Source organism: Clinocottus analis, unplaced genomic scaffold, assembly GCF_023055335.1.
Source record: "Clinocottus analis isolate CAN_PGR_092001 unplaced genomic scaffold, fCliAna1.0.p SCAF_9, whole genome shotgun sequence".
Taxonomy (NCBI): domain Eukaryota; kingdom Metazoa; phylum Chordata; class Actinopteri; order Perciformes; family Cottidae; genus Clinocottus; species Clinocottus analis.
The window spans coordinates 2,552,791-2,572,176 of NW_027176251.1; the positions used below are offsets into that span (position 1 = coordinate 2,552,791).

The 19,386-nt window shown below is 41.6% G+C and overlaps 2 protein-coding genes across 2 annotated transcripts; both read left to right on the forward strand.

The window, feature by feature from the left end:
* Positions 1 to 530: 530 nt before the first annotated feature.
* On the forward strand, positions 531 to 9,464 carry mrs2 (magnesium transporter MRS2). The gene is made up of 12 exons (XM_068570026.1): positions 531 to 1,294; positions 2,167 to 2,225; positions 2,392 to 2,428; positions 2,793 to 2,905; positions 6,440 to 6,601; positions 6,719 to 6,849; positions 7,103 to 7,219; positions 7,479 to 7,548; positions 7,690 to 7,772; positions 8,229 to 8,346; positions 8,617 to 8,730; positions 8,819 to 9,464. Exons 1-12 carry the CDS (start codon positions 985 to 987, stop codon positions 8,870 to 8,872), a joined length of 1,368 nt encoding a protein of 455 aa, XP_068426127.1. The 5' UTR covers positions 531 to 984; the 3' UTR covers positions 8,873 to 9,464.
* A 1,404-nt stretch (positions 9,465 to 10,868) lies between these two features.
* On the forward strand, positions 10,869 to 18,599 carry LOC137781755 (syndecan-2-B-like). Its single transcript, XM_068570703.1, has 5 exons — positions 10,869 to 11,163; positions 15,644 to 15,782; positions 17,116 to 17,318; positions 17,855 to 18,140; positions 18,319 to 18,599. Exons 1-5 carry the CDS (start codon positions 11,104 to 11,106, stop codon positions 18,480 to 18,482), a joined length of 852 nt encoding a protein of 283 aa, XP_068426804.1. The 5' UTR covers positions 10,869 to 11,103; the 3' UTR covers positions 18,483 to 18,599.
* The last annotated feature ends 787 nt before the right edge of the window (positions 18,600 to 19,386 follow it).

The following is a 19,386-nucleotide window of genomic DNA, read 5'->3' on the forward strand; positions in this document are numbered from 1 at the left end:
TTTCTTTTGTTGATTCAAGTTTATTTTTACATTTGGGCCAACACAAAAAAAAGATACAGATCTTTATTTCACTGTACTTTATTCATGGCATGCAGAGAGTGCTTTGAAATAGCATTTAGACCATGTTGGGAAATATAATGCTCCCGTGATCATTTTAATGATTGTATAAGTTGTTTTATTATAAGGGACATAATTGTAATAGATTAATCAGGGGGTAAAGCATAAGACAACAATTGGCAGATGAATCAATGAAAATAGTCATTATGCTCATTATTGTTTGTAATCATTTTGACTTGTATTTCATAAATCTGAAGTTCTATCTCATCATTTAGATTTATATTTTTAGAAGAGTATATTTTTATTTATACCATCCATAGACCTGTTCATACTTGTTGTGTCTTTTCCTGGTGGGAATGGGCTTCCACATTATAGTCCAAGTGATGTAACGTACTTTCCAGAGACGATCTTTGACAAGCCGGTCCTCGTCGCTGCCGCGGTGCATTGTGGGCAGGCACAAGTCCTCTTGCCCCTGCTCTCTTCTTGGATAACTTCTCCCCTCATGCTGATTTTGGGCGACTTCCTTTCGGATTAAAAACTCATTTTAGCGCGTTAATTCACGACACTCTAGTTGTCGACAGGTAAACTCCATTTGTTCCTCGTGTCTTCGTTTCCTGTCACGTTTTTTTTTTTTTTTCTCCTTCAAACGAAGTCCTGACACACCAGCAGCTAGCACGTCACTAGCATAAAGTCACCAACACGCTTGCAACTTCCACGAGAAGACCCCATAACGCTGCATTGTTGCCATTGCAAGAGGCTGCGCGAGCCTCAACATTCACAGTCCTGCTCGACCTGTCGTCCTCGCGCCCCAAACAACTCGACTTACACACACATGCGCTTGTTTGACTTGTTGCCCCTTCTCTCTTCATGCGGGCTGCAGCTCACCCGCAGCTGATGCATGTGTCGTGATCTCTTGTCTGTGGAGAGATGAAGCTGCACAGGCTGCTGCTCGCCGGCTGTATGAACTGCAGCAGGATTTATAATCCTCAATCTGCTGGGAACTTTAATCCAAAGCGCCTTTTTAGCTTTGCGCTTTCCCCCCACTCCGGGAATCGAACCGGCGTCCCTTGTGGCGCCGCGACAGTACTCTGCCCGCCGAAGTACTCGGTCCCACATGGGGATAGGACGCTGGGCAGTGTCGGTTCAGTCCGCGGATCAAGACGTCAACCTCGAAGATGTCACCAGTCTGCTGCAGTCAGAAAGGAGAGCCTGCTGCAACGAGCTGCACCGTGGCCAGGTAAATATAGTCAGAGTGCCTCCAGCAGGTGGGTTTGATCTGTTCCCACTGCACAATTAACATGTTAGAGATGATGCTTCTCATGCATGTTTTACCCTTTTTGACAGTCCATTTGTTGACCAGCATCATTGGCCATGTGTGTGTACACATACATGGGATTTGACTCCGGTTACACATTGCTCTTGTTGTACATATTATATACAATAAACAAGATCATTATGAAGAAAGACATTAAAGAAAACACTGGACTATGTTGTTAACTGTCTCTTAAAGCGACAGGCCACATGTTATTGACTGATGCCAGATACATTAGTGTTAGCGTGTGATGAGTAAGAGGAATGGCTTTACAGAGGTGCAGATGTGTCGGAGGTAAAATCTAGACACGGCTTCTTCATGACAGAGAGCTCTCAACAGTTTATTCCTACAATATATTGGTACCTCCTTTCTTAACTGTACACATCAAGAAACTACACAGAACAGTATTTCTCTGACCGTTACTTTAGCCATTAGCTATGATTTATTGTAATCATGTAATATTGGTATTAAAGACATCCACATACTTGTTTCTGCCGACTGTAACAATGTATTAGACACTGCTTTATGTTACGTTCATGTAAAGAAACTGTATCAAAGCTGAACTCTTTATTTATTGATTATTGAGGAGTAAGTACAGAGGTGGAGGTTTCTACTAAATCTACTATCCCTGAAGATCCCCTGATATTCAAGCCGTTTAGCTCTTTCACGTCTTTGGGATTTAACTCCTAAAGTGATGAGTCTCAAGCAACTTCCGATAACTGTGTGTACTTATTCGATTATCTTTGACACATGACAAAATGTCGCCTGACAAGTCTCTTTCGCTTTTCTTTGAACAGTGCCATTTGTCCGCTCCAGAGTGACAGACGTCTCCAGTACGTCTCCATTTTTTATAGTGGTAAGGGATGCAGGCCAGTGGCCCCTGAACAGTAGCTATAATACTACGCACATAACGTCAAAGTGCTTTTAGAGAAACTGATGCAAACAGACTGTTGGATTTCACAGCTTTTACCAGACGGATTTAACATCTTCTCAAGATCTTCTCTTGTTTCTTTATTCCCCAGATGAATTTTGACCAAGAGGGAAATGTGACGTCATTCGGTAAGTGTCGGAAAATAAATCTAATTAGTCTTTTATTTACTTTAGGACAGTCCTGGTCATCATTGAGACAGGTGACTGCTTATCCTGTGATAAGACCATGATCAGCAGACTGAGTGTTGAACAGTTGGACAAACAATTCACTGTTGCTCATCATTGCTGTGTTACTTGTAGCTTGACCTTTTGTGGGGTCGTCCCATTATGGGTTGGGTTATCCCCTCCCTCTGCTATTGTTCTATAACAACATGTTTTTTTGTCTGAAGAGGATGCTGAAAGCGGGATATATTATTGCCGGTTTAATTAAAGATGTACGAGACAAAAGTATTCACTCTATTGTAACAGACGCCCTCTGCTCCTCTTCTTTCAGAGAAGAAGAAAACAGAGCTCTTCCAGGAGCTCAGTCTTCAGGCCAGAGACCTTCGCTTTCAGCACAGCACCAGCTTAATAGCAAGAAACAACTGCATTATCCTACGGATGGCGGTACGCTCACTTTCTGTTAGATCCACTTTGATCCAGCTGTTAAATTTGCAAATATTTTGTCACCGTTAGACAAACACAAACCATTGGACATGATGTTGCAATGAGGATTATGACTAATAATACTAATGAAACTGGAAAAATTAAGGCCTTTTGGTTACCTATTTTTCCTTTTATACTTTAAACATACATAGGGATTTCAATCCCCCCCCAAAAAGTACAACTATTTAGTGTACTAGTACTCAGTGTATGAAGCGGACGTGGACTAGTTGTCCAGTAGAAAAAGTGTACTTAATAGGGAGGCCTTTTATCACACACTCCTCTAAATGACTATTGTCATTTAAAAAGCTCCTTTTCTAAAAAATAGTTTGGAACAAGGAAAGTCAGACAAGGAATTAATCATTTGTGGCATTTTTAATGGTAAAAGCGGCAAGATGAAGATGTGAGGTCGTCGCAGAAATCCAGAAAGCACCAAATACGTCGTCTTCACGTCGATTTATAACTTATTTTATTTGTTTCATTGCGTTAAAAGCAACCAGGTGCTCTTCTTTGCTGGCTATGCCCTAAATATATAGACGTACATGTTTGAATTTCCTCCCTCCTATAAATCACCAAAAAGTTTAATAGTTCTCACTGTACTTAAATACACACTCGCAGTACTTGTATTTTACTAGAGTTTCATACAACTTTGTACTTGTAATCCGCCACATTTCTCTACTTTTTACTCGGCTAGTTACTTATCAAATTCCAATGTTGCGTCTTCTTTCTATCCGTGAAAGCCCGACACTCCACAAACCATTTGCTGCTGCCGACCGCCCGGTCAAAAAGGGGCGTCCTCACAGGTCCGGCCTTTGTACGGTAGCTCACATCTACATATTCCGCACAGACACAGCCCTTTGTTGTTGCACAGATTCTGGTCTGTTGACATGCAGGAATCAGTTTGCATGGAGCAGATGCAGCCTTCACCGGTCCAGCCGTCATCACATACGCATACTCCACACTCGCACGTCCCGTGGCCTCCACACATTCTGTTCCATAAAGAAAAAGAAGCTTTTTTAAAATATAAATCTGTTCATGGAGGGAAGACGATACCGCATGGCTCACTAATAAGCACTCCTATTACCTGTTGTTGCTGTACGGACAGTCCAAGTTGCTGCACTGGCAGAATTGTCCGCTGTATACTTCGATTGGGTTCACTGGCTTCTCGCATTCACAGAATCCCTCCACGCATTTCCCCCTGTTGCTGCACACGGGTTCATCCGGGCTCGGGCGACAGGAGTCTTCATCTCGCGAAAGGTCGGTGTCTCTCTGGCACTGTTGTCCAGTGTAAGGCGAGGGGCACTCGCACCGGCCGCACACCAGAGCCCCGCGGCCCCCGCAGCCACCGCTGCTTTCCTCACGGTTTCTTGTGCAGTCACACTCACCTGAGGATCACACGTCGTATTCTTTTTTACATTTTTTTTATTATTCTAAATGTTCTGCACACGTTATTTGTCACTCTATAGCCTTTTAGCAGCGTGCAAAAGAGTCTGCAAGTAAACGTTATTTTAGTTCTTTGTCCAAAATGGGGATTACTCTGGTACTCTTGTTAGTTGTTTACATGGTTCTGAAGTTATACTCACACTCCAGAGTTATCTCTAACGTCACACTGGGTAAAAAGCCTCTGGGTGTGATGTGGACAGGCCAGGGGCCGGTCCTGTTCTGCTGTTGGTTTAAGCCGTCCCCCCCACTGGGGCACCGGGCGGCCTCGACAGTCACCTAGAGAAAAACAAGACTTTAATACTGATATTAATTTGTCAAGTGTTCAAAAAAGCTGGACAGAAACAAGCTGGTAAAAAAGGGAACCATACAGATGTTTTATTTATTACTATTATAGATAAATATACCATTATCGTATCGGTATCGCGATATTTATGGCAGGTATCGTATCGAAGTCATAATTGTGGTATCGCGACATATATATACTAATAATTAGTGTTTCCTAGAGTTCTAACGTGTTATTTCAGCTGACCTGTACGAGCAGAGGGTTTCCATTCACGATGTTACTGAATGTGACGTTGACTCCTGCCGGCACCGGGCTGGTGTCCATGGTCAGCTCTGCGATAGGCCGGTTCTTAGGCATGGTGATGGAGAGAGGGAAGGACTGGCTCACACCCGGCCTCAAACGGAGGGAGAGCTCCTGGGGATGGAGGGACAAGGCCTCGGCTGGTTCGGCGCTATGGGGAAAGAGCATTACCGTAGAATGTGTGTGAGTTGTGACAGACTTGCCTGGGAGCGTGAAGAGTTTTGCAGTGGATCTTAAAAACCTGTATTGTTACCCGCTGTCATTTTTGACAACCTGCACCTTGCCCTGAGGGTCATATATGTCACTTTTACGACAGCCGGCCCTCCGCAGCCGCTTCAGGGTGTGACAGCGGGTGGTGGCGTCAGAGGCGGTGCACCAGGCGCACGCCGGGCCGGACCGGATGCATTCGTCACAGTTGTTGGCAGACGTGTGACACTGTTGTTGTTCTGCCCGGCTGAGACACAACACAACAAGCAGCAGGCAGAGGCGTCCGAGCAGCTTCACAGACATCCTGCAGTTAGAATAACGCAGTGGGTTGTATGTGAATGTACTTAATATTTTGAAATATAATAAAGGAATAAAGAAAATGGAAGGAATTTAATAGCCCTACATTTAAAATACTGAATAATATTGGCAAAATAAGACAAATCATTTTGCTTTATTAGACGGCTAAATGGTGACGATGCAGGTGCTTTTTATTTCATTAAATGTTTGAAGCAATTTTTACTAACAGTAGATGTAAATACTTGAAGTTCACTTCATACCCATTTAGCTCTTCACCGACAAGGATACAAATCATGAAATGTTTATTTAAAACAGAAAAAAAATGAATAGAAAATGAATAAGTAATAATACAAACTGATGTGACAAGAGGCTCAATTGAACTGTGCAGCGTGAAACCTGTTTCTCTAATTCTGCAATTAATAATTTGCTAAAGAGATGAACATACAGCACAGTGTTGGTACGTTACCTGAAGTACTGAACTCCTTCTGTACTGCAGCTGCTGCGTCTTGGAGCTATTTAACCTCTCCCACTGAAGCACTGACAAGCTTCGGTCCTGTATTGACTTGGTGTGAAAGGTGCTGGAGCCCCCGCGGGTGCAGATTCTGGTCACTCGTCCTGATTGGTGCTGCTGGTTTGGGTATCTAACTGTGGCTTTGGAGAACAAACACAGAAACGCTTTGCTCATGCATCACAGTTTTCAGATCAATCACCGCAAATACCGAAAGAGCAGAGTCCACTAGTGGGACCGCAGTTATCCACATGCACTGTAGTACACACTGAGCACAGGCACATTAACATGAAATATGATGCAGGATAAGACGATTAGAAAGACATGCTTCTGCAAAACATTGAAGTCATTTCAACCGTGGAAGTCTTGAAATGTTTTTTGAAGTATTTGCGTGCACATGTTTTGTTGTTTTCTGAAGAGGATAACCCTCCTTACCCCCCCCCCCCCTTTTTCCCCACAGTCTTTGAAAGCCATCGTGACCCCGCAGTCCCTGTTGGTGTTGGATTTCCGTGGTTTGGGTTTGGAAAATTGGTTGGTCCTGGAACTGGCCCCTCAGCTGGCATCGCAGTCGCACTCTCTGCCCTTTGAGTTCAGAGCCCTGGAGGCCATCCTGCAGCACAAGGTGAGACCGGTTACAGAACCAAATTATCTCTGTATTTAGCCTCCTTCTAAGCGAGATGAGGATTTTGAGGGCAAGGCTCTGTTCAAATATGTGTCTCCACGTAATTTGCCTCGATAGGTAAACACTCTACGAGCTCGGCTGAATGATGTCGAACCGGTAATGTTGGACACGTTGGAGTCTCTGGTGGATCCTAAAATCCTCTCTGCTGATAGAAGCAAACTACATGTACTGCTGCAGAACAGCAAGAGGTAAAGCACACAGTCACACACATGTCTGTGACTGCACTGGTCCCTAACCTTCAAAAATATGAAGCTTTAATAATCATTTTGCGGCACGGCTCAAGGCTCAGGCTGTTGTTGTTTTCTTCATGTGTGTTATCTTCTTGGCCTTGATATCTTTTCAGCACAGCATCTCCGTGTTTATCTTCTCTCAAAATGTCTCCTGTATTTAGTTTTGTCTGTCTCACCCGGTTTCCCACCATGACTTTTGTGCCTCTGACAGTTTATCGGAGTTGGAGACCGACATTAGAGTCTTCAAGGATACCCTGCTGAAGATTTTAGATGAGGACGAGATCATTGAAGAACTCTGTCTCACCAAGTGGACAGACCCAAGAGTTTTGTAAGTTTTGCACTCACAAACACTGATATGAAGGCGGAAAGGCAGCTCTCTTTAAAGCTCCTTGAAAGCCCAGGTTAGTGGCTGCAGCAAAAGACAACAACTAAAGAAGTACTCGGGTTGTTAAAGAAGCTGTTGGCGATGGAACGACTAAATATATATGAATCTCTGAAAGTAGCTGAATACTCTCAGGCTTTTTCTAAACAGTCTTTTAGCTATTTGTATTAACATATAATGACCTTGTGTCTTTTTGCCTTCATAGTGAGGAGAGCAGTTTGGGTATTGACCATGCTGAGGAGATGGAACTGTTATTGGATAATTACTATATGCAGGTAATGCTACTGACAGATTCATGCGGACATAGTTATGTGAAATAATTCAAATAGTATACTCACTATAATGCATGCAATGTTAAAAAAAAAAGGTTGTCATCTACATGTTTGTGTTGCGTGTCCATGACCTGCTCAATCCAGGCTGAGGAGCTGGGGAACAAGACCAGAGAGCTGAAAGGGCTGATAGACGACTCTGAGAGTGTCATCTTTATCAATCTGGACAGGTACACACACACACACACAGACACACACTTATACATACAATATGTGTGTGTATTATTGGTTAGTGTCAAGTAGTGTTTAATGAACCCAATTGTTTTAGTAAATGGTACAACTGTCCAAAATCAACAAGTTATCATGTTTTTTTAATGTTTTATCACCATTTGCAGGATATTGTTTGAAACTGCTTTAGTAATAATAAATAATAACAGATTTCATTCTTTGCTAAATGCACTGTAACCTTGAAAGATATCTTCGGCCTAATGAATACTCACAAATATTTGCACAAAACACATCTTTGCACTTTGTCCTTTATCCTCTGTCTCTGACATGAACAGCTTATTTTAAAGGGGTCTTTTAAGTGAAATTATTGCGGCAGACATTCCTTTGAGACGGACATTTTAAAACTTTAACCCCTCGAAGACGTTCTAAAATAACTTGTGCTGTCTGTTTGATTCCAGCCATCGTAACGTGATGATGCGCCTGAGTCTGCAACTGTCCATGGGTTCCTTCTCCCTTACCTTATTCGGCCTCATCGGCGTGGCCTTCGGCATGAATTTGGAGTCGTCCTTCGAAGAAGTGAGGCGGCTTCTCAAATAAGAAGTCTTGGTTGTCCTAACTTTAATGATGAATCCATAATTAAAGTGCATTTTATCATTGTTTGTTTTATTTGAAACACATCTAGTCATTACAGACCATTCTGTTTGTGCGTGTGTGCGTCCTTTTTCTGGCTTCAAGTGTATCTGAGTGTATTCATCCACTCTGGTCCACATTTCTGGATGTTCATACTGCACCGTTTGTGTGTGTGTTGTACCTACATATACTCACTTGGTTCGTGTGTGTTCTCAGGACCCTCGCGTCTTCTGGCTGGTAACAGGCTTCATGTTCTTGGGCAGCGGGATGATATGGAGACGACTGCTGTCATTTCTAGGACAACATCTGCAGCCTTCAATGCACCCTCTTGTAATTCTCTCACACATACACACACACATGCCAGATGAAAGTGGTTGAAGATCACGTCTAAGTGTAATTTCTCCCGTTTATGATACAGATCCCTCAAGTTTGGAAGAGAAATCTGAAAGCGTCGGACATCAAGACGAGATGATGTTCTACCTCCTACAGACTGTAGCTTTAGGGATGCTTGTTTTATCACCCTGGACCTCTTGAATCCTGGACAACGGCCTTATTGTCGTTTTTACTCTGCCATTTCTTTAGCAGTGGTTGAGGGAACTCCAAATGTCTTATCTGTGCTTTTGTGTCCCCTACATTTCTGGTACTGTGTTGCCAGTATTTCAGACACTTGGTTAGATGTCTTCATATCTAACGGTACGGATGGCATTGGCTCAGAGTATTGCTTTGTTATCTGTGGTTTGAGTGCTCTGCGTGGATGTCTTGGCGAGTGGCAGCATTGGAAGTGAAATCATAACATACCAACTAATGATAAGTACTAAATAATCTCACATCTGCTGTGAGCGTCAACATAACTGGTGAAAAGCAGTGACACACACATTTTAAGGCACAAAGTCTGAGCAGCCTAAACAATTATTCCTCAGCCTTTAAGAAAAATATTGCCGGTTTGTATTTAATATTGTGTCTCACTTTGTTACTGTGTCTCCAAATGGTATTTAATGAAAACAAGTAAAGGGTCTGCACACATGAGGAACTTCATTTTCAGGGATCGCAGGCTTAATATTGGAAAGCGTTACGTAATAGTATTTGTTTTATGACAAATCTGTTCACTGTACGTCTACATTATATATTTTAATGCCAATAAAAAATATTCTGCGTTGTTGGAATGTCTTCCTTTTCTTAACCACATTGAGTCAGTGGATCTAACTTTGACTTTCTGACATGGAAAACTACAAAAAGAGTCTTTAACGCCAAAATCAAATGACTAAAAAAAGCATCCATAGCAGTTACATTTTAGACAATAATGCCCTGAAGTGCCAGAAAACCTAATTACATCCCCTAAAGAAGAGAAAATTGTAATCACTGTAGTGAGACACACGTTAGCATGTCTGTTCTGTTTATATATTATATATTTTTCTAGCGGGATGTGGACTTTATGAAGAATCAATAACGTTAGTAGATGACATGAGAGACACCAAAGCAAAGAGATTTTCTCTGGAGTATCCACATATTCCGAATGATAAAGAAAAATTCCTATATGGTAAATTATTCTGGTTCAAACAAAACTATTCAGTCTTTATATATCAGTTGCACGCGAGAGGTCTGACTCAGATGTTGTACTTTGCTGTCATAACTATTCTTCTGCACTAGAGGGAGTGATTTCTACACTTCAACACTTTATTAGCTGAAGTTTGAGTAAAACGAAACCGTATGGGATACTAAAGTGTTTATTAAATTATTAAAAGTTACACTAAAATATAACTTTGCCACTGAGGAGTAGAAATGTATGATTTTATCTACCTCTGAGCTCTAACATGATGTCATATAGCATTGCCCAGTGTTGTGTAGCCTTTCAAAAGTTACTCGTTTACCATTTTATTTGAGGAGTTTCGGGAACCTTTATTATCTTTTTAAAGATAAACTTCAGTACTTCTTGCTTTGCAGTCTGGTTAGTATGTGTTTAACTAACACGGAGGTGTCCATTAAGTATGTTTAGATTAATCACATTTCATTTAGCTGACACTTTTCTCCAAAGCAACTTACAAGAAGTGCTTTCAACCATGAGTACAAACTCAGAACAAGAAGAATCAAGAAAGTACAATTTCTTCAAGTAAGAAAAACTACAAGGTGCTATAAGTAAGGGCCATTTAAAGTGCTATTTGCTTCACCAAAAAGACAATTAACAGAGTTGACTAATATTTCCAAATACAACACAGGCTACATCAATTACATAGCTACACCCAGTTACCAGCTTTTTAAAAAAAAAAATGTTTAAAATGTTTCCAACTGTTAAATAACCCCCATCTCATCCTCGTGTTGTCCCCCTCCCTCACATTCCTATAATGTAATCACTATATATACACGCGCACACACACTCGCATACAGAGAAACCACTGAGCGCGCGCGCGTCCGTTAGACACGCCCCCCTGCCTACCTTCTTTACCGGACGTCAGGCCGTGGTGACGTCAACACGGAGCCACGCTGCACGAGACCGTCCAAACAACTTTTTCAGAGGAGCTCAGTCAGTACAACGCGTTCAGTCGCCTAAAGAGCTGAGATTTAACAAAGCAGCCGAAAACACCAGAGACGAGCTGAGGAATCAGCGGAACTACTTAGTTTTCAGTATATATATACATATACGGGTTTATTTTCTTCACTTTATATATTTAACTCAGCAACTCGCCGTCTTTTTTTTGGGAAGTTAAGATGAGGAATCTGCGGTTGTTGTTCCTCGTCGGCCTGACGACTGTTTTTATCAGTGAAAAAGTAAGTGGAAAAGTCGCTTTTACGTAAAATAATACATCTCTAACGTTGTATAAACTGTTATGTGGCGCGGTGATCTTACTTTTTTGCTTTATTTTCTTTATTTTGTTCTTATTCCGTTAAAAGACTGCTCGGGTACATTTAAAAAATGCCTTTTCCTAAAGTTTAACGTTAGTGTTAATGTTGCCAGTTGTGTTTGTCTCGGGCTCGACGTAAAGTCCATTGTTAACCCGTTACAGCTTTATTTTCTGTATATAGCCTTGCTTTTACTAATTGGTCCACCTGAACGTTTTATGTCGCCCGACATGTGTTCAAAATTTAGCTTTTTTTTTGTGTGTGTTTTTTTTTAAAGCATAAACTGATGCTTTCTTCCACGAAATAACAGCAGTATTTACACTAGAGTCCCAGTGAACTACGGACTGTGTGTACGTGGGTTGCGTTATCCAGAGTTTACTGGTATTCAAGCCAAGTTCAGACGTCCAGTTGGTGTCAAGTTCATACAGGGCCAAAGTCTGTTCAGCCTCCACCTCGCGTTGACATTTAAAGCCAAACCTCCAGATATGACCTCGGTCATCCTCACAGGGCTCGTGTCGAGTTTTACAATGTCATTGTTTGCTGGATTAAATCGGATAAGAGTAAACCCAGAGGTTAATGGCATAATCCTGCCTGATCTGACAAGTCAGACCTGTCTTAAACTACAAACAGCTTCACTCTCTTTTCATTTGTTTGTGTGTCATAAAGCTGAAAAACACCTGGAAATGACGAGTTATAGCAGAGTTTTATGCATTTGTGTAAGAATTTCCTAATAGGATGATTTATTCACTGTGAAAGTCTCTAACAAGAGCCGAGAAACTTTGCCATCTCTCCAGAAATACATGATATTTATGATGTCTGGACTGTATCTGGTGAGATGAATACATATGAAACCTGATCTGTCCTGTTGTAAATGTGTAGCCAAGACAAGGCAGTAAATACTGAAAGAGTTGTGTATGCACACGCACACACACCTATAGCCCCATAAGCTTTAATCTGACAACTAATTATTATAAATAGATGGGATTACTTTTTTAAACAGCTAAAACTGTACTGTTATCATACTGTAATGCACGTCATACTTTCCTCCTCTCATGCTTTGATGGATTCCCCATTTCATACCACTAATACACGGACTCCAGTGCTAAATTGCTGGGCGTGATGGGTTACGTCGTATATTCCAACTATGTGGGGCTGTAGAATTACTGGTTAGTCGGTCGGGTCGTTGACGTCGTTCACATGTGAAAGATGAATGTTGAAACCGGCTCGTGAGCTGGTAGTTTTTGTCATTTTCTGGATGGATGACTCACAGTGAGTCCCACTGGGCTAGTTCAGGCAAGCATGTAGCTGCATGGGTTACACACACACACACAAACACACACACATACACACCCACCCGACCATACTAGGCAAGAGGAAGCATTCGTCACCCTCTATTAATGGTTACGTATGTACAGAGAGAACAAGTAAAACAAATGTAACTGATGATAATCCATGCATGCTGGTATATAGTCTACCTACATTGCACATGCTCTGAATGGCACAGTATTATCAAAGAATTAGTCAGGACATTGTTCTCTGTCCTGACTGTTTCCAGGAGGACTTTGTTGGTTGTACGTCTGACATGTTCAACTCGACCTCAAAGAGTTAAAGGAGTAAACCCAGAGGTTACTATTTTTTTATGATGGGAAATACCAGTGAGGTTTTCACCACTCATCAGCGGTGAAAGGATCCTCTCTTACACTGCTCTTTGCTTTACCGCACCACATTTTCATTCTTTTAAGCCTCTTAACTGATGAAATCTTGCCAAACAGTGTGAACTGAGACATTTTTGATCCAGGGTGAACAGATAAGTATCTGTTCAGGACGTCGTAACATCCTCAATGGGTAAAGACAAAAGGCAATAGTGTGAACTTTCTGTACAATCCAACCAAACTCTGTCCAGGACGACAAAGTTGTGACAAAACATGTCGTCCCGAGTTGTTTACAGTCTTTTGTTTCTAAAATATTGGACTTTTTGTGACTCATTTGGAGACTATAACTGCTGCATTAGGCGTAGAGCGAGGTCAAACCTTTTTATGACTCGTAGCTTTGGTCAAACACTCCCTCTCAAACACGGCGTTGTGTGCTATCTACAAGGTGATGACAGGTCTGCTGTTAAACAACCTCCCTCTCGACCCGACTGCTCTCTCTTTATCATCGACTTCCTCTTCATGTGGGAATATTTTACTGTAATGGTTGTCAATCCAGCAGTCCCCAAAGTATAGATTTGTCGATTTCCAAGTTTTAACAAAGCATCCATATTGCATGTCTGTAGTGTTTTATCACTGCAACCTGGCTGTTTCCAGAAAACTGTCTTCACTTGGACAAAGCACCGGGATACCAGATGGTTGTATAGGTCTGTGTGTGTGTGTTATGTGTTTTCCAGATGTGTGTAACCTCTGACTGACCGAGTCAAGTCTTCCAGTAAACCTTAATGCATAACTCCTTTCTGGTAAGCGCTACGGACGAAGAGATTTACAGCAGATTTTTATTTTACAGTGTCTGCACATGTGTTTGAGGAGCACAGTCGATTAGTCAATCAACAGGGAATTATTCACTATGTCCTGGCATTGTATTTACTCACTGTTTTTAACAATAAATCATACAAGGAATTATTAGCTGCTGCTGTTTGGGCTGGCTTATATCTCAGAAGGGATTTTTTTAATTAAAATATCATCTTATCAAGTTTTCTTTAACACAAACTCCAGGTTATTATTAAGTTTTACACGTATCAGTGTAATGCATACCAGTGAAACCCAGTCAACTCAACATCACTTTGATTGTTTGTCTTTATGTACATCTACCATATTGTTATTATATATCCTTATTCATATGAAATAATGCTTTCAACCACGCAACGTAGCCCTACATTACTCTGTACGTGAGTGATTTAGTTTAAAGTCCATCAGCTCAACACCACCTGAGGTCCAAGTAGTGGAAGGGAAGACGAGTTTAAGGAGTGAGTGTAACGTCTGCAGCAGTTCCAGTTCTTTGTGTTTCGTTTGACAAGCACAGCATCTGCTTTTGTAATCCCTGATTTGAAGACGGCAAGAATGCCACAGCCTCTTTCTGCCATTGAGACGCTGCTGTCTTTTGAAGAATGATGTTAATGATTTTATGTTATGGCCTTTTTTTTGGCCACAATATGAACATAACATCTGGCTTATCGCAGCATGATTGTCTCTTGTTACATCGGTAAGTAAAACGAAAAAATCAGATGTGTAAGGAGTCCCAAAGGAGAGAGGGAGCTGTGATGGCCAGTAGTTTTCGAACATAAACGAGGTCCAAGCAGAATGAAGCAGCTCGTGTTGTTAGGTAAAGTGCTTTGGTGTGCACGCGTAGAATAAAGACACTCATTTTAATTCTGTATCAAGGTACACTGCCGAATGAAAGGCAAGTGTCGACACAAGAATATCCTTAATTTATACCTTTTTTACTTCTCCAAAGTGTGACTATTTATTGCATTAAAAGACCCTCGCATGTTTCACCAGCACCTGTTTTTGGAGAAACAAACAGTACTGTCTCTATCCTTTCCCTTCCTTTCGCTAGCCTGCCTCTCTCAGCACCTGTGTTAGTGGAAGCATAGTACACATACCAGACATAGTTCAGCCCTCAATGGGCCATATTCATCCCAGCCTGTGTGTGAGTGTGTGAGTGTCTGTCTCGCTGTCTCACGACCAACATCTGAGGAGCCGTTCCTCTCTTTCTGAATCTCGGACTCATTGTCCGGTTGCTTTCTGTGTAACTCTATAGTCTGCTGGGCTACCATCTATATCGCCGTGTTTTATTCCGCTTTAGACATTGAGACAGTTATATTTCAACAAACTGTCGTATTACTTCATTTGTTTAAGTACCGACCGTGTTTTTAGCATCGGACTCCGCTTTTTAGATGACGAGACCAGTCGGGTATTAGGATTTTTTTTTTCTTTCCGTCTGACTCCTTTTGTGTATTGTTTGTGTTAGTGGGAGTTTTCCCCCCTCTGTGTTTGTGTGTGTGTCCACTTCTCATGGCCTGTGTGTTGCCTTTGAGTGGAGGAGGGAGTGATACGGCAGCTTCAAACACACTTAGGTCTTTGCTATGTGGCTCTGTGAAGCATCACAAATTACTGCCACACATGAAAGTAATAAAAAAAGAAGACACGGCCTCATCTTGTGTACATGGCTGCAATAGGTTAAAACTCACAGAATCCAGTGGCATATTTGGCCGGCATAGGTCATTTGGCTGTGAGAGATATTGTCTCGCTTCAAAACTGTAGCGAGGTTCACATGTTTTCAATTAGTGGAAAGAATTCGGCAAGTGTGAAAAGAGGAGGAGGTCTCTGTGCCTCCTCTCTTCTTCTGTCTGTTAGATTATGATTCTAGGAGGAGAGACAAACTATCTTCATTTATTATCATTTCTTTCTTCCAGCTCTTTGTCTCCTCGCAGACGACCTCCGCTGCTACAGATGACCTTTACCTCGAGGGCCGATCGTCAGGTGACCTCCCCATAGATGACGAAGATGGTGACGATGACGACGCCGGCTCGGGCTCTGGATCTGGAGACTATAGTAAGGAGACCTTTGTCTTGCTTTGGTATTTTTATTTGTTTTGCAACATCAGACGCTTAGTTTTTGCAGTTAAATGAGGTCGTGTCAAATACATCACCATTTCTGTTGAGTAAACTTAACACAAAGTAAAAATTAATCATCTGGAGTTTCTGTTTTTCTTATTTAAGTCAGAACTTCAACAGTCCAGGGCACCGATGCCCCCAAAGTATCCAGATTCACAATGGGACCGAGATCATCTTAGTCTTAAAGTGCTTTTGGAAACTGGGAAGACTTCTGTCTTCAAATTTCCTTCTAGGTTTAGTTTTACAAACATTTTTCTGAACTCTGGGTCTTTCCTAACCCTGTGGTTCTCAAATGGTGGTATGTGAGCTAGAAACATACATATTTAAAATGATCATCCTTTCAAAGGTGCGTTGAAAATAGTTATTTAACAAACATTCAGTAAAATATAAGTGCAAGTTCCTTAACTGAATTGGACACTGACGGCACAGCGCTGTGGATTACATCTTCTTTTCCAACAAAAAATGCTTTTTAAGTCCCACAAAAATATTTTACATCACTTAAAAAAGGTTGAGAACATCTTTCCTAACCGAAGACTCATCCACTCATTTACAAATGTCAGACAAAAGAAGCAAAATAGTGTCCTGTAGACAAGTGCTGGTGTATTCAGACACAGAAGCACTCGCTCACAGTGCCAGGTGTTTGTCCTCAGGTGATGTGGCGTTAACCAGGTGAGCTTTTATTGGAAGCGCCCAGATGTCAGATACTCCCTGCCCTCATTACCCGTGACTCCTCTTCATGCCAACAGGGTATTGTCTTGGAACATTTAGAGTGAATAAACTGAGATGTGGTTGGGTAAACTCCAGGAAGTTGGAAAGCTCACAGATTGCATTCCTCCCGCGTGTAAAAAGAGCCGGTTCATTAACACGCTAATGGCACATTTTAACATTGAGTCACTATCCAACTGAAACCACATATCCAGAACATGGCAACTTTGAGGAAAAACGGGCTTGTTTTTAGCTTCATGGCAATAAATATTTTAGATAATCCAATGGATTTTAGTAGGAAAATCTTCTCAACCCATAAAGTAACCCATAATCCTTAATTGAAAGAAATCCCTCACAAAATTGGAGATGCATGGTGAATTTGGGACGGCAACAATTCAGTGCCAAAATATGTCTCAAACACGACTAAGCCCATTCGGTCTGTTTATAGGTGACCGGTAAAGAAAACAAATGCACATGTTGTTCTGACTCCAACGTTATGGCGCTCGATTGAAAAGAAACTCCCTCCGACGCGTTAGAATTTGTGTTGATTTGTTTTTGTATCTCAGATTTCAGCAACTTCACACTCGAAGAGGGGACGTTCCTCAACTTCTCCGACACCATGCTCTCCAAAGAAATGGTTTCAACTCCCCCACCATCTTCAGCGTCATCACCGTCCCCTCCCAACCCGTCAACCACAGCAGCAACCACAGTGAAGGACGCGGAGACGACACCGTTCATATTGCCCAACGTGGACGACCGTGATGACGAGGTGAAATACATTTCCTCGTGTGCGTCCACTCTGAATGCAAAATGACAATGAGAGTGAATGTAGAAGCAGATGTGGCCACATGTTTCTCAACAGCTCTTCAGGTCATTATTCTCTGGCAGAAAACCGACACTCAAGGCATTTAAAATTCGTTCTGTAGCTTTAAATCGATAGAAAAACAACTTAACCCTTTTCTCAAAGATAAACCATGATTCATTTACTGTGAAATATATATTATATAAATATTACAAATGGTGTAACTCGCTAGAAACGTCTTTAGACATTGTTCATGAACAGAATATCATTGAAATTTGGATTTCCAACATCTGTATGAACGAAAGCCCTCCCACATACAGTTGTATGCATTTTGACTCTTATAGTGAGACTTATTTAAAAATATGTAGTATTCTATAATATGTAATGCAACTTTATGAACTTTTTATTTCCAATGTCATGGTCTATATGGTGGTATTCAAAACCACGTTATGCGTTGTTATCCAGAGCGTCATACATTGAACATGGGGCATTTATTCTTCCAGGTTGCAGCTCCAACAGCTGATTGGTTCACACAGAGCCCCAGCTCCACGCCTCCCAGCGAAACTACTGCAACCACATTCGGCACGGACGTCACTGTGTCCGACCACACCGACGAGGACAACAGTCTGCATAGGTGGGACGTCGCAACGACCCAAAACAATGGCGCCGACGTCCACTTTGAAAACGAGATTCTGCCCAAAAATGGCCGAGGCAGCAGAATATATGAGATAGACTCTCCTGAGGAGGTGACCTCTGAAAACATGTGGGAGAGGACGGAAGTGCTGGCAGGTAAGGACGGATGTCTCTGCTTTACTGCACGTGTCTGGTTTTAATGAGGTGATTGATTTTTGTTGCCAAATTTTTTGGTGTTGAGAGCTTTGATTTTTTGATGAATAAATGTGGTGAAACATTTGCAGAAAATATGGTGACACTATATATTTAAATCTTTTCCTTCCGCCCTCTCCAGCTGTGATAGCATGCGGAGTGGTTGGATTCCTGTGTGCCGTCTTCCTCATCCTCCTCCTCGCCTACCGCATGAAGAAGAAGGACGAAGGCAGCTACGACCTGGGAGACACCAAAGTTTCCACGACAGCCTATCAAAAAGCTCCCACCAAGGAGTTCTACGCCTAAACTCGCCGACGGCGACATTAAATGGAGTCTTTCTCCACCCGATCGCGACTAAGAACGGATTCACGAACAACCGAAGATGATTCCTCTGGATGAAGATTAAAGTCAAGCACCTCTGTCGTTCTTTTTCAGTGCTTCAAAAAGAAAAAAAAAAACAAATAACTTTCCTACTTTCCTCTTCTGCTACAGTTTCTTGCTTAATGGTGTTCAGTGTTTGTGAAAGGTCATGAAGAAGAGTTCACACATAAAAATACATTCCTATGAATCCATTCTGGAGAAGGAGTTGGACATTAAATACACATCCTAAATTTCAAGAAAAGGATCTTTTTTTCTTCTTCTCTAGAGTATCAAGATGGATGCCAACTGTTCTAGTCTAGGAGAGGGATCTCCTTCAAAGTATTGCTGTGCTTTTAGGTCTCTTGAACCACACTTGGCGGGACTTTGTTCTGCATTACGGATAAATCGTTTGTCTCATTTAGCAGAGCTCCGGTCTGAACTATCGCAGCTCGGCTCAACGGCAAAGAAACGTATGAATAGCCTTAACACATCTTGAATGCTGTATTCTGAACGGTACCAGACACAGAATTATTATTATTATTAACAAGCGCCTACAACAAATGTAAACCCTTTTCCCCTTTTTTTATTTGAAGTCAAAATGACTCTATTTGTTGCCGTTTTACATTGTTGTTACATTTCATTTTCTGTACGCTTTCTTCACTGAATTGAAGATTTTTTTTTGTGGTTCTAAGGAATTCACGTTTTTTTCATATGCTGTCCAGTATTGGTATGAACGATTTTGTTACTTTGTAGGTACATATTTGTGTTGTTTTCTCACAGATATTTGACGTTTATACAACTGACCAAATATAAATGTGCTTTAATTGTTTTTTCGGAAAGTTATTTTTAG